The 14,211-nt window shown below is 37.5% G+C and overlaps 1 protein-coding gene and 1 pseudogene across 1 annotated transcript; both read right to left on the reverse strand.

Annotated features, from left to right (window-relative positions):
• Positions 1 to 3,897: 3,897 nt before the first annotated feature.
• On the reverse strand, positions 3,898 to 8,604 carry LOC126788175 (sodium/calcium exchanger NCL-like). Its single transcript, XM_050514147.1, has 7 exons — positions 8,121 to 8,604; positions 6,634 to 6,819; positions 6,036 to 6,217; positions 5,335 to 5,480; positions 4,939 to 5,215; positions 4,554 to 4,865; positions 3,898 to 4,394 (listed from the first exon to the last, which is right to left on the reverse strand). The coding sequence occupies exons 1-7, from the start codon at positions 8,515 to 8,517 to the stop codon at positions 4,146 to 4,148; spliced, it is 1,749 nt and encodes a 582-aa protein (XP_050370104.1). The 5' UTR covers positions 8,518 to 8,604; the 3' UTR covers positions 3,898 to 4,145.
• A 3,110-nt stretch (positions 8,605 to 11,714) lies between these two features.
• Positions 11,715 to 12,098, reverse strand: LOC126788184 (uncharacterized protein At5g64816-like; annotated as a pseudogene).
• Between the last annotated feature and the right edge of the window lie 2,113 nt (positions 12,099 to 14,211).

Raw genomic sequence — 14,211 nt, forward strand, 5'->3', positions numbered from 1 at the left:
AAACTCGTCCGAAGACAAAACGTTTTAACAAACACCATGTTAAAACCACGTACAATAATCACACATCATATTGTACAAATTAAATCACATGCTCAATATTTAATTCTCGTCATCGAAATGACCAATTCCAATGAATTTATAACAGTATATAATATAGCAAACTATATATATATGTACTTATTACCATTTATACAATATATATGTAATCCACTATATCGTATACATGTTGTAATTCAATATTAAAAACTCTTGTAAAATCTTGAATTCCGCAAGGGTAGATTCGTAAATATGTGAGATTTTACTCACCTTATCGACTCGAGTGTAATTCCACAATTTCCGAAGATAATTCATTTCCTTGATTTATTGATCACCTTGAAAAGATAAGAAAATAATTTAGAAACGTTTCGTAAACCTTTAAATGCCGTAACAGTAATAATTTGTTACTGTTCAGCAATTTCTGGTTTTACGAATTACTATTCACCGAGTACTATTCATATATTTACTATTCAGGTATTACTGTACAAATACTCATCCATTACGTATTCATGTACGAGTACATACTGTTTACGTATTTCTGTACGTATAAATACTAATCAACAGTACTTATTGTCTCAGTAAATATTAATTACTGATTTACCCTTCTGAAATTACTTTTTTACATTTACTGAAAGTAATTTATATTTACATTTACCGTATGTAAAATAAAGTTACATTTACCATACGTAAATCACTTTTACATTTACCGCACGTAAGAATAAATTACAAAATTACCCTTCAGAAATACTGTTTCACGCGCCGCCGCACGTGGCGGCGCGTGGGGTACACGCGCCACTCGCCGGCAACCGCGCGTGGGGCCCACGCGCCGACACCAACCAAGGCGTGTATGACGCCACCGCCACCCCCAACTTCTCCTCTCTTCCTCCTCTACCTCCCCACGGCATCACACCGTGCTTAGCCCCCTCAACGCCTCCACACGCGCCGCCTAAGGCGGCGGTGTTCATCAATCCAAATCCAACAAATTTCAATCTCACAATCACACACAAGCATCAATCACTTCAATTCTTACCTAGATCGTACAATGGAGCTGTCAGAACTCGTTGGAAAGGGATGGATCGTCGGTGGAGCTCGATCCCTCAAGGGGGGTTGCCTCGGCTCGAGTTGCGTAGTGATAGCTCATCTGCGGCGTCGGAGGGAAGAGAGGGGTGTGGATCGTGTGCTCGCGTCGGCGGAGGGCTGCTCGAACGGCGGAGGGCTGGAACCCGTCGTCGGTGGGCTCGGTGTGGTTCAACGATGCTTCGTGGCGACGCTGGAGCTTGTGCCATGATCGGTGGGACGTCGCGTCGAGCTGCTGAGTGCCATGGAGCCGGCGGTGAGGAACACCTCCCTCGGAGGAGGGAGATCGAAGGTGGAAGCCGAGAGAGGGAGGAGAGCTCGGGTGAGAGGGAGAAAGAACGAGAGAGAAGAGAGAGAAAGTGGGAAAAGGGAGGCGGGGTGAAGGGTTTCCGAAAATGGCAACCCTAACCCTTCAATTTTTCCTTTTATACCCTTTTTCAAATCGGAAACTAACTTCCGTCGTTAATAACTTTTACGTACGACGTCCGATTCGAACGCATGACGCATCCACGAACTCGTATCGATGAGTTCTACGACTTTCGCGAAGGAAGTTTTCACAAACGATCGACGGAGTAAAAGTTGATTTTCACGTCGCGAAAATGTAACGTTTTTCTAAATAAACATTTCGATAACGTTTCCGTTTTCGATTTACCGTTTCGCTAAGCGAACAAAATTCGTTTAAATAAATTTCACAAATTTATGAACTTAAAATCAATCCAACATTCGCTCCGAAAAATCGGGTTATTACAGAATCAACACATTACCATGTAGCCTCTCTCACTTATTCCTCTATAAATAACATGTCATTCCTACACATTAAGATCACCTCTCATTCACAAAGCTAAGCCGAACCTCTGCCAAAATACATTCAGAAAATTCAAGCCACAAGCATCATCCATCACCACCACAAACCGTGTTCATCTTTTCCCTCCTCCATAATCGAATTCATCATCCTTGCCGAATTCTTCAAGGTTTCTAAAGTGTGATTCATCAATGGCTTGTATTTTACTCTTTGTTTTTATGATTTTTGCGATTTCTATGTATGGATTATTGAATGTATTTTTCGGTTTTATATATGAATAACATAATTTCAGACTTGTTTGGTTTTATGTTCTGATTGTATAAACTCATGTTTATGTATGGATGTCGTGTCTAATGATTGGGGGCAGTAGAGTTTTTGATTTATATTTAGGTTTTATTTTGATTAATTCCTTGAACTTGTGCATTTAAATCAATGCTTGAGGAAGCCATGACCATGGCTCTTCTTGGGTTGCGATTTCATTCACCAAAGTAGTTTTTGATCGAGTTATGCGCTTCATGTCTCAATTATTGCTACTTATATAGGGCTGTGATAGTTCTAGGAATTTGCATGCTTAAACATGATGAGTGTCGTCATGCAGGTTTATATGTCTCCAATTCGACTTAATGTGTTTATGTGCTTCTTTGTGTTTAACTAATACGCTTCGTGAAGTTAGACTCTTTTTAGCATATGTTTAGGATTGAACGCTTCGGGCTCAAATTAGAATTGGAATTAAGATGAACTTGGATTGATTCGAAATATACTTGTTGCCTCTTAGTTGTTTTGTGCGTGTCTTACATGTTCATGAGTAGATTTCGTGTTTGGTAATGTGATGAGTGGTAGATCAATTGTATATAAGTAATTTAGGATTTATTTTCAGTAGTAATTTTATATTCAATCTCAAAACCCCCAATAACATGATAAGTTTTGAGTCCCCTTTGATTCCCCGGATTGAACGATCCTTACTTATTCTATCCTAACGATGATATTTTACAGGGTTTATTATAGACGTTCTTAGTAACGATCTATCACGTATAGACCTCCAGAGTTGCTTGTTGGGGGTACCAAGTACGGTTCAGCTTGTGATATGTGGTCTGCTGGTTGTTTCTTTGCCGAGCTTCTATGATGCCACGGCTGCCTGATTTTCAATACTATAACACTGAGGCAGGTGTGATGAGTAAGATTGTTAAGGCGTTTAGAGTTCCAGATGAGGCCTACTGGCTTGAAGTTTCAAAAGCTTCTTTGGTATAACACATACTTGAAGAAATGAAACCGCAGCAGAGGCCAATTAGGCTTCTTAGTGAGTTTTTCAGACACCATGACTGCCATGCTTTGGAGTTGTTGGAGAAATTGCTCACTCTTGAATTCTTGATCCTTCCAAGTGAATATCTGAAATGGGAACAAACAGATGCCCTAGAGCAACCTTACGTTCTCAGCCACCGGTTGCTAGCTGCACTGCCTCGCAGTCGCTATGAGTAGGCCTCGCCAGCCCTCTGTTAGGGCAATAAGATATAATCAGAATGATCGTTCTGCTTCAGGTATGGAAGCTAGTCGCAACTGGCTTTACTAGCTTTACCAGTGATGCTCTAACCGTTCTACAATAATTAGCATGACTCGATTTGTATATGTTCCCATCTGTTATATAACCAAACTGCCAAATTATAATATTAAAAAACTTTCTCCCCATAATCCGATCATTCCGATGCAAGAAAGAGCCAGCTTGGGGAATTCGAGCTTTATGTTCAATTTCTTAAAGCTTAAAATTTAGACCATGGTAAGTTTACGTACTTGTATGAAATGGTTGAACAATAAGATTGCCTTAAGGGTGTGAGATTGAAGACCTTTGGTAACATTACATACCAATATTAATAAATTGTGATTGAACACCTCATAATAACCTACTCTTCGTGATCATCACCTAAACTCTTCCTGATCATCATATCATTGTGGACTTGTGGTTTTGTCAACTAAGGACCAATGAGGTCTGCAAACAACGCTTTTCTGTATTACTCTGATCAGATGGAGAATAGAGAACCCATAGACCAAATATAAAATGTCTAAATGAGCCGTTTACATACAGTATTGAGAAAATTGGATGCAAATGTGCCTACTCACAACGGTAAAATTATTCAAGACTAGAAATCATAAGAAACCAACAGAACGTAAACTATGAGCAATCTATGAATCCATGCGAGTCTATGAGCAACCTATGAATCCATATGATGTCCAGAGTTTATGACCAGCCAAAGATATAATCCAGAACGTAAACCAGTACCAGGGAGAGTGGGTAAAGTACGTAAGCGATGGAAGTTGTCCAAAGAGGGAAGGTGGTGCGTAAACTGCCAAAAACACCCATCACAACGCAAACGATAACAATGACGAGGACTTCAGCTGAGAAGTCCCATGTTAACCCCCTTACGTAAACCAGGGCCAAAAATACTGATAGGCAGAGGACGTTATTCATGGTTACTGCACCATACAACTGCAAAAAATATGCACAGGAACAAGAGGTCAAATTTCTTGATTCAGTAGGGAAAACATAACTGCTTAAGAAAAAACCAGCAAAAAAGCTATGTGAAACTTATTTTACTTCTAAATTCTAATTTATTAGAGTTAAATAGAGAAGATTTGAGATTCAAACCTCAGAAAATGTTAGCGAGGCAGTCCTCTTCTTTTTACGGCTAGCAAAGATAATTGCGGACACAGCCTCACTAGAATTAGTAGCCAGTGGCAATGCTATGAAAGAAATGAAGAAAGTCGGAATGCCTGTGGCATCTGAGAAATTATCAACAGCATCTACCAGTGGGTCAGCAAACGCAGCCGCAATAAGAGTTCCAGCCAGCAACATCAATCCCGCTTTGATAGAGGTCCTCCTGGGATTATCAACACCCTCGACAACCTCATCGCTTTGATCTTCATCCACCCCCACAAGATCATGCTCTATCTTTGTTTGCTGTATATATTTCCAAGGAGTGAGTCATTCAGCATCCGGATAAAATCCTAAACTCTCAATAAGGAAACCTTACCTCATGGAAGTCATCTAAAATTTTCATAGTGTGACGATCAGAGTTAGAAGTGGGGCGTCCTGCACGTTTTGCCTCGTTAATCCATTTTCTGACACCAACTATGAACTCATCAAGCGATATTTTACGATCAAGAGAAGTGTCAAAATCTTTCAACACTTTATCTATAGCATCATCCTTATCCAACTCTATTTCATCAAACCGGATTCCAACCATTAATGCTCTCAACTCGGTGTGTGAAAGATGTTCATCTCCGTCCATATCAATTGTCTTAAATAACCTGACGTTCAGATGATAAGTATAGAAAGCAGTTAGAACAATCTCCAAGAATTAAAAGACGCACAAAAGGAAAGACATGGAGAACTCCAGGATAATACTATAATGTATAAATACACTAACTTTGTTACAATGTCTCTATCAAGTTCACCACTATCATCAAGGAGCTTTCCCAATGCACGCATCCTTAAATGTTTTAGAAGTCCTGATATAACATGCTTGTGCTTTGCATAAGCAAAGCGTCTCCTCTGGATCCACGGCTGGAATACCTATTATCAACAGCTATATATATATAAGGTCGACAAAAACCCAAATGAACATCAACTCTAAAAAAATCGAAACATATTACACTCAGGAATGGAGGCACCACCTGACTGAATCAGATTCAGAAATTTAGCAAGAAAGATTCAATCAACACAAATGGCTACGATTAAGGCCAGTCCCTTCTAAGAGAATATTCTAAAGAAACAAAGGAGGTTCTGCTTATCAGAATAAACAGTTGTCGGAACATAATTTTCAGTAGTGATATTACTAATACTATCATTTGAACAAGTAACAACCTAAACAGATCTAATCAAGTGCAAGATGCCAAGTTAACCTCTGTAAACAGTAAGCTCACGAGAAGATATGACCATATCTCATAAAAATTGATATGCACCAACCAACGATACAAAATCAATAATTCCCCCAATTTGTGGCCAAAAGAGTTCTTTTATTGTCATGTAATGCAACTGATGTCCAGTGACTTTTCTTTAACTTTTCTAAGAGTTCAATACAAACAAACTAAAATTACAGGAAGAAAGAATGGTCAGAGTGACTGTTACCTGATACAAGCAGTACGAGATCAATAATGCTAGAGAGAAAATTAGTCCAATTAACACTGCCCACTGCCTTGCTACGGTGGAACTGAGGAGCTGCGGCAACTGAACAATAATAAATGGGATACAAGATACAGCCATAATTATAGCAGAATAGCTAGTCCAGATATCAGTACTGATACCAGAGCCTGCAATTATAAAGAGCTTTAATGAGTTTAATCCCCTGAGATACTTTCCTCTTATTCCTGAGTGAAAAACACAATCATCTGAAAAGAGTTGGTCATGTTGGCAATGTAGCATATATTTTGAACCAGTGGACAATCTATGAATGAGTCATTTAGTTATGTGCATGAGTTACAACATCAACTCTATCACATGAAGTGAGCGAAAAGGTATGCGAGTATTCAAACTAAGTACCCTATCCCATGACACAACTTTAAGAATAAAAATATAAGCCAAGAGGTCTCTGCACTTTCACAATTTGTCTAGCAATGTAAGAACCTAAATAATTCCTCATCGCCAAATGTGCAGTAGCATATATTTAGGTATCAATTAGATGGTTAGTAGGATCCAAACAGCACACGGGAATAAAACGTTGACATACCTGTCAAGTTAAAGCCTTTAGTATCTCTGTTATCTACAGCAATTCCATTCTCAATATCACACTTGCCAATAATAACACATGAACCCCATACTACTGTGATGAGCATTACAGTCGACCCAGCTAACAAGCCCATCCCAACAGAAACCTGATCTTGAGCCGTTGCTGTACTCCCAGAAAGTCCGGATACTGAAAACAATACAATTCATTGTATCAACTTCAAATGATAGCTACTATCATCTGATCAATTAATCAAGAAAAAAAAATCAGCTTCAAAAAGAAAATCGTATTCATAAATTCCAAAATGGGTAGCCAAGTCTGATGTGGAAGACTAAAGGCAAGATAAAGTCCCCCACTTTACACATACAAAACAAGGACTGAAGGAACCATCCTTATGTCTGCTTTATTCTGTTTAGCTCCTGTGTTCTTTCTTCACTAAAGATTCATAAGCCAAACACAGTCCAATAAGTCCAGATCAGATTCTTGCAAAATGCCATTCAAATGGGACAAGGTGTAAAGCAACCAGATTGAATATCAATTACAATTCACACGTGGGGTCCTAATTCAGAAAGTGCTTACTATGTTATAAAATTTATATTCCTAGCGACTTTAATCCACAGTATAAAGTGCACTGAAACAAAAATTCCACTTCTTTATAAAATGAAAAATAAAAAAACAAGGAGCTCAAAATTCAGGAGCCGGAAAAGCAGCACCGGTAGGGTGACAAAATACAAAATATAATCTTCCAATATATAATTATAAAAAAAATCCGATAGTAACACATGTTTGAGCCATGATAAGTAAAAATAACAGTTTCATCATACACCGTCGGATTATGAGTGTATATTATAATGTCCGTAACGTATATAGTAAAAGCATTAACTACACTAGTAAGAGAAATTATAAACACACACCTCAAATCTCTTAATACACACCCATACTCAAAACACCACCTATCTAAATTTCATTCCAATATTTTTACTAAATACACCTCATAAAGTACCTAAAATACCATTGAATAAAAAAAATCACAGAATACCTTATTATTTTGCTATACACGGCTACTTTTTAGTGTGATTAGTATATTAATCTACAAAATAAAAGAATATATATATATATATATATCTAAGAAAAGAGAAGATGAAGAAGATAGAATGAATTTTCATGAATTACCTTGTTTGAGACTAAATATAGAAATGATTTTGTTGGGGTAAAAATTAAGGAATGAATAGATAACAAAACTTCCCGCTTAAATTTTCATCAAAATCTATACTAATTTAAATTTTACTGTAATATTTTAATTATTTCCAAATATAAATTATCTATTTTTCATAATTTAATTTCTTAATTGTTACATTACCTATTTTGGTTATTTAAATAAGAGTGTGTATTAAGTGATTATGGATGTGTATTTAAAACTTGTCCACTAGTAAACGTTCATTGCAATTTATGAGAAGAAAAAAAGAAAGAAAGAAGAGTAATTGACTGACCGAGAATGAGCATGGCATCGGGAAGTGCACCGAGAATGGGGAGGAACAGACCTCCGATGATTCCAGGGCCGAGAATCTCGAGGAGAAGCTCGCTGCCGTTAGAGAGGTAGGTAGCGGCCAAGTACATGAGACCGCCGTAGACGATGATGAGAAAAGCGTTGCCGAGGATGGTGGTGGTGCAGGGTAAGAATCCGTACGTCTCGTCGCAGGTGGACTCTGCTTTCAAGGAGAAGGTAGGGCGGGTGAGGGTGAGGAAGTTGGGTGAGTAGGCGGAGGAGGTGCCGAATCGGTGGACCCCATCGGAGAGTAGATCCGATCGGGGCTCCGGGAGGCTGTAGCGGGCGTGGGATTGGGGGCAGAGGAATAGGAGGAGGAGGAGGAGGAGGAGCTTGGACATGGCTGGAGTTTGGTGGCTTTCTCTCAGGGCATAGTGAGGTGAAGAGGAGGTGAAGAGGTGAGTGAGGAGGGGTCGGGGGGATTTAATCGTGAGGTGGCGACAGGTCAGGAGTGAGGAGAGATAAAAGAAAGAGAGAGAAGGAATGGGGAGTTCAGTGTGAGACTTGTCTGTGTGTTTGTGGTGGGGACGACTTAGTTTCCCTTTCAATGATGGCATTATTTGTAAATAATTGATGCATTTTTTCTATTTAAATCTAGCTGTTCTTCCCCCTATTTATACAATTTTCTTCGTCTAGACTTCTAGAGCATCCCATTGGATGAAGTAGGAATGTATCGGTAATTATATTAATTTCATTTTTCTAATATTATGTACTAACTAATAATTGGTATGAAAAATTCATCATTTAAACTAACTAATAACGTTGGTGTGTACCATTGCCACCCTAAAATGAAGAGTTTGAAGGTGAAAAGAGAGGGTGAGAGATCTGTTTATGTAATTATCAATTCGGTTTAATGGTAGAAAATATTATCGTTAGGTCAAGCAAATAAATTTCCATATTTTCTTTTTTGACCGTTGTACTAGATAATTTGTAACATCCGTTTTTATTACAATAGTTTTCATCGATTTAGTTAGAAGTCTTTCTTTATCTTTACAATTTGCTGGCCTTTCATTTTCTCTAAAAACAACCTTTAATTTTTATGAAAAAGAACGATGCATCTGTCCATAATCATTTACTAAGAAAACTATCAATTACAAAGAAAAACATTGAGCTTAAATACCTATTTATAATAAGCATCCAATAATCATTATGAAATAACGCAAGATCAAAGATCGAAAGCACATGTGAACTTATATAAATGCGATAAATATTAAGAGATCCTAATGTAGTAGCTCAATAAATCTTGAGATGTCCGTGCATAGAGTGGAAAGGTAGTTTGGTGAAGATCTTGTCAAAGAGCCGAGGCGAGATCTGAGTGACCTGTATATCCTTTTAAAGTTTTTATTATTGAAATATTGTTGCACTTCCGGTATTGGATCAGAAATGAATGAAAACTAAAATTCCCATCTTGTCCCATTTCTGACATAATTCCACGTGGTAAATCACGTTAGTTTGTACTTCAGGTTGGTAACTGCAGTACTCAACAGCATAATAATAACTACAAGTTCCAAGAGTCCAGGTTAGCGAGTAAATTGCGAAAAGTCTTCAGCACTATCTATAGCCATTGGTTTGAGTATTGTTGGTTTTGACTAAAGAATTTACAGCGTGCACACTCTATTAAAAGAAAGAAAATGTGGATATTCGCATAGTGAAGGGAAAAAGTTCTGAGTAAATTGAAAGTATGTTAAAATGCAGGGGGTTCATAGAAGTGAACTATAATCAGATAGGGGGACCAGACCAAAGGACCACTTTCCAGTACGTATAAGTGAGCTTCTTGCTTGACCCAGCACGAAAGAGTCACACCAGCTAACCATTAAGACACCACAACCAGAAAGAAAGAGTTACCTAACTATCCAAGAAGTCCAACCAAAGAGTCATCTCTTTCAATAGGCACGCCAAGTTCATCAATAGTTCTAGGAACTAATACATATGGAACTTCAGACCAATTCTTCAGTATACAAGTAACTGAAACTTGAAACGATTCCTTCAACAGCAAGGAAATTCCAATCGAGTGGACCAGAAGACAAGGAGATTAGAACTACCCAGTCAATCTAGAAAGTCGAACACACGATTAGTGTATTAAACAAGATCTTCTGGACCCTGATCGCAATCAACATGTTGAGACACTCAGTATTCAATTTTTCTCTTTTAGAGGATAATGTATTGGTTGATCAAACCCATCAACATTATCTTTGTCAGCAATGCCAGATTATGAAGTATGTGGAGGTATACTCGCCCCATATCTATGTCGGCAGAGTTATACAGACTTTTCTTCATGGCCTTCACTACGTTATATTAAGCACCAACTACCGATTCCATCACTAACACATCACCATCTATCCTTGGTTTTATTTATTTATTTTTATACTGGACATATACATCTCCCAGATGAAAAGGAATAAAATATGCACACATGTTAAACTTAATTAGAAACTTAACAGACAAGAGTTTGACAACTTGTATGAGTGGTGCAATTTCTCAACAATCTCACTTAACAAAAAACCTTAACTGCCAAGATCTTTGACATTGACTAATCCCTTGCCTCCAATTATACAATCAAAAACCTCAACATCAAACAGATCTTGAATCCACAACCCCTTCCATACCATTATCATCTTTGCTTCAATCTCCAGTCACTAAGTGCTTATTAGCTATAAGAAATAAAACGGCAATACAACATAATCATGAACATTACATTTATTACCCCATAAAGTTATACACTTCACAAATTTATACTGCCTCTAAGTATTGAACATGAAAATATGTGTACAAATGAGAATGTTGCAAAATAACTGCAGTTAACTATTAGAAAAGGCAAGCTCTAGAGATGATGAGAAATGTAGGCAACCCAGGTATAAATAAACAGACAAAGAGGAAATATGAAATCAATAAAGCTAGGTGGAATTTCAAAGAAACAATTGCATCCCGTACAGCTCTCATTGTTCAAACATCATATGTGAATTGGTGGAATTCCCACACCCACAGGGGCATGCTAATAGTAAGAATGGATATGAAAAGATCAGTACACAAGATAGCTGGGCTTCCAGGATACTTGTGGTTAGGCCACAACTTACCAAAGTTCCATTAGTATCAAAGCAAATAAAATGAACTAAAAATATTGAAAGTTTAGATGGTCTTAGGAAAGAATTGTAGCTCTAAGATAGATGGTATACCATATATTTGCTAGTATGTTCAATGTTGTAGGATGATTGGTAAGATACGGTGAGTGGTGAGTGACTGCATGTGTTGGATGGCCCGATCATGACGAAAAGTATATAGGATGTTTAGCAGACTTGCACAAAAGATACTGATGGTTGTTAACTTCTGTAATCTTAGTAGCTTTCATTATTGTCCACTAAACTAATCTTGAAATTAATAGAGGTTCTATAATAGCAGTCAAGCATACTAGTCCATGCGTACACTCTTTATCAATTCAATTACATTCAAAATCAAGAAGAGAGTTCACAAAATGTGAGGTACAAATACGACATTAAACCAATATTGATACATCTTCTCATTTAAACAGAAAGAAAATGTACTAATTAGAACTCAAAGAAGAGAGTTTCAAACACTCACTCTGGCATCTTTGGAGGCAGATGTCATTCCAGTTTCGTACTTGATGTTAATTTCCACAAACAGTCCGTGCACATGCATCAGGCAAGCATCAAGCTCAGAAAAACCGCACACAGAAACACAAGTATCAGGAATTGGGTCCTTTGAGAATGCACACTTTTTCTTCAGCATCCTCTTAGATGTGCATACCCTCTTGCAGACAAAAACCTCATCAAAAGTTCAGAACTCTTCTCCTTTCCTATAGCACTATTTAATTCTGCTTGTCATCACATCGTTTCGTCACTCAAAATGGTTGTCCTGCAACCACTGCAGGGATAGCAGCTAAAAGGGAACACCACACTTCCACCATCACCAAGGCAGAGGCTAATCTTTTCTTCAGCACTCTATAACAGCAAAGAAATAAAAAGATCTTAGTCATCCAGTCAGCTATAAATTTCTAGGTCATATATATCTGGTATGAATCATAGGATAAACATTAGAAAAGTAAGAATAGATAATCAGGTCAAGATGAGATGCATCTAAAAGATAGAGTATCACAAATTTCATTATATGCATACTTCTCTCACAATGAAGCAGGCAACAGTGCAACACCAATGTGATCAGAAGTTAAGGAGGTCATGAAATGTGTGCAGCTAGAATTGAATGATACAAGGAAAACCCAATAGTCGTTAAATTCCACACGACTAGCACAGCCAGAGATAGAATGTTATCACAGAAATTCCCAAGATGTTGAACTACATACAAAGAAAAAGTCTCTTCCATAGTACGGATATGATCATCAACAATAGGGGACCCTTTTATCCCATTACAGCCCACAAGCACAATAACAAACTAGTTTCTCTATAATGTACCCACAAAAATCCTAACCTTTTATTAATTCAACCCCATATGCCACTGTCTATAACAAGGACAATCAAAACAAACATTACCCTGATTTTGCCAACAAAAATTGACAATTGCATTTCGATGGTCTTCCACAGTCGCATCAAAAGAAACTAAACTCATTCACCTTACTTGTTCTAGGATTCAAACCCAGAACCCCAATAATGCTCAATACAAAGATATCTACTTAATCACCACCACTAATTAACAATTACCACACAAGATTATAAAAAACAACTATCTATTCATAATCAACCTATAAATAAAGCGAGACTGATAATTAAAAATGACCAAATATCAGATACCCAAAGCTTAAAACCCAGTTTATATATTCTTCTTCTGTTTTACATATCTGTAAAGGTCCCAATTGTTGTCACTCTAACCTTAATAGTACACTTCAGTGAAAATGATCAGAACATGAGACTTGAATAATAAAATTCCCAATTCGTAGAAATATAAAGTGAACCCAAGAAAACTTGAATGGTATTTAGGGGTTCTAGTAAGAGAACACTGTTGGGCATGGGGTTTAAGAGGCATTACCTGGTAATCAGCTGGTATATAAGATGAGGCGTCCTGCCGTCCCCTAGAGAGAGAGAGAGAGAGAGAGAGAGAGAGAGAGAGAGAGAGAGAGCGCGGGAGCGGGAGCGGGAGCGAAGGAGAGCGACGAATGTAGTTAAAGGTGTTTGAACTTGGGCTTAGAGTTGGGCCAATCAAAACTGGACTCCTAAATTTTGCTACAATGTTAATTGTTTTTGCTCTCGTTCTGTTAATGTTTCTTCTCACCCAAGTAAAGCTCTATGGTTTAGTCTCTAGTGAATGAAGTGATCTCTTTTCATTTTCCAAGGGGAAGATGTTGATCATTTTTGAGTAAAATCATGAGAAAAGCTATTTTCCCCTAAAGAGATTCACATGAGTGTAAGAGGGCATCGATTGAGCTAATAAATGAGCAAGTCTATTGATTTGATACGTACTCATTAGTGAAAAATTGGATAGGTTATCATACTCGCTCCTTGTTGCATGTTATTTGAATAGTACGGAAAATGTATGATAATTGATATATGCAATTACAAAACTATTGAAGTTTGTTACACAAAAAAATATTGAAGTTTGGGAGGTTATATATGTCACGACCCCAAAATTTCGAGTATGAAACTCAAATTTTGTAGTCATGAAAAACTCTAAAACAATCTCAATAAAATCAAAATCATTTTAAGGTCACAGCGGATCATTACTGAGTTCAAAATACAACTCAGTCCAATTGATTATTACAAACCAAATTTATAATTCGACATTATATCAAATGGAAATGTAAAAATCCTCACATAAACCTCAGATAAATCCACACAAATCCTCACATGAAACCACACAAATTCTCACCACAAGATAGGATAAAATCAACTTTGGGTCCTCAAAGTGGTCCGTCGTTTTCCGTTAATCCACACATGCGGAATTATCCCCTACACAATCGAATAGGTGCACCGGGATTGTAAACACAAACCCGGTAAGCTTTGCAGTTCGTATGAGTAAAACAACAAATACAACTCGCATAAATATATATACGAAAATCCATAAAACATCAA

Source organism: Argentina anserina, chromosome 3, assembly GCF_933775445.1.
Source record: "Argentina anserina chromosome 3, drPotAnse1.1, whole genome shotgun sequence".
NCBI classification, from domain to species: domain Eukaryota; kingdom Viridiplantae; phylum Streptophyta; class Magnoliopsida; order Rosales; family Rosaceae; genus Argentina; species Argentina anserina.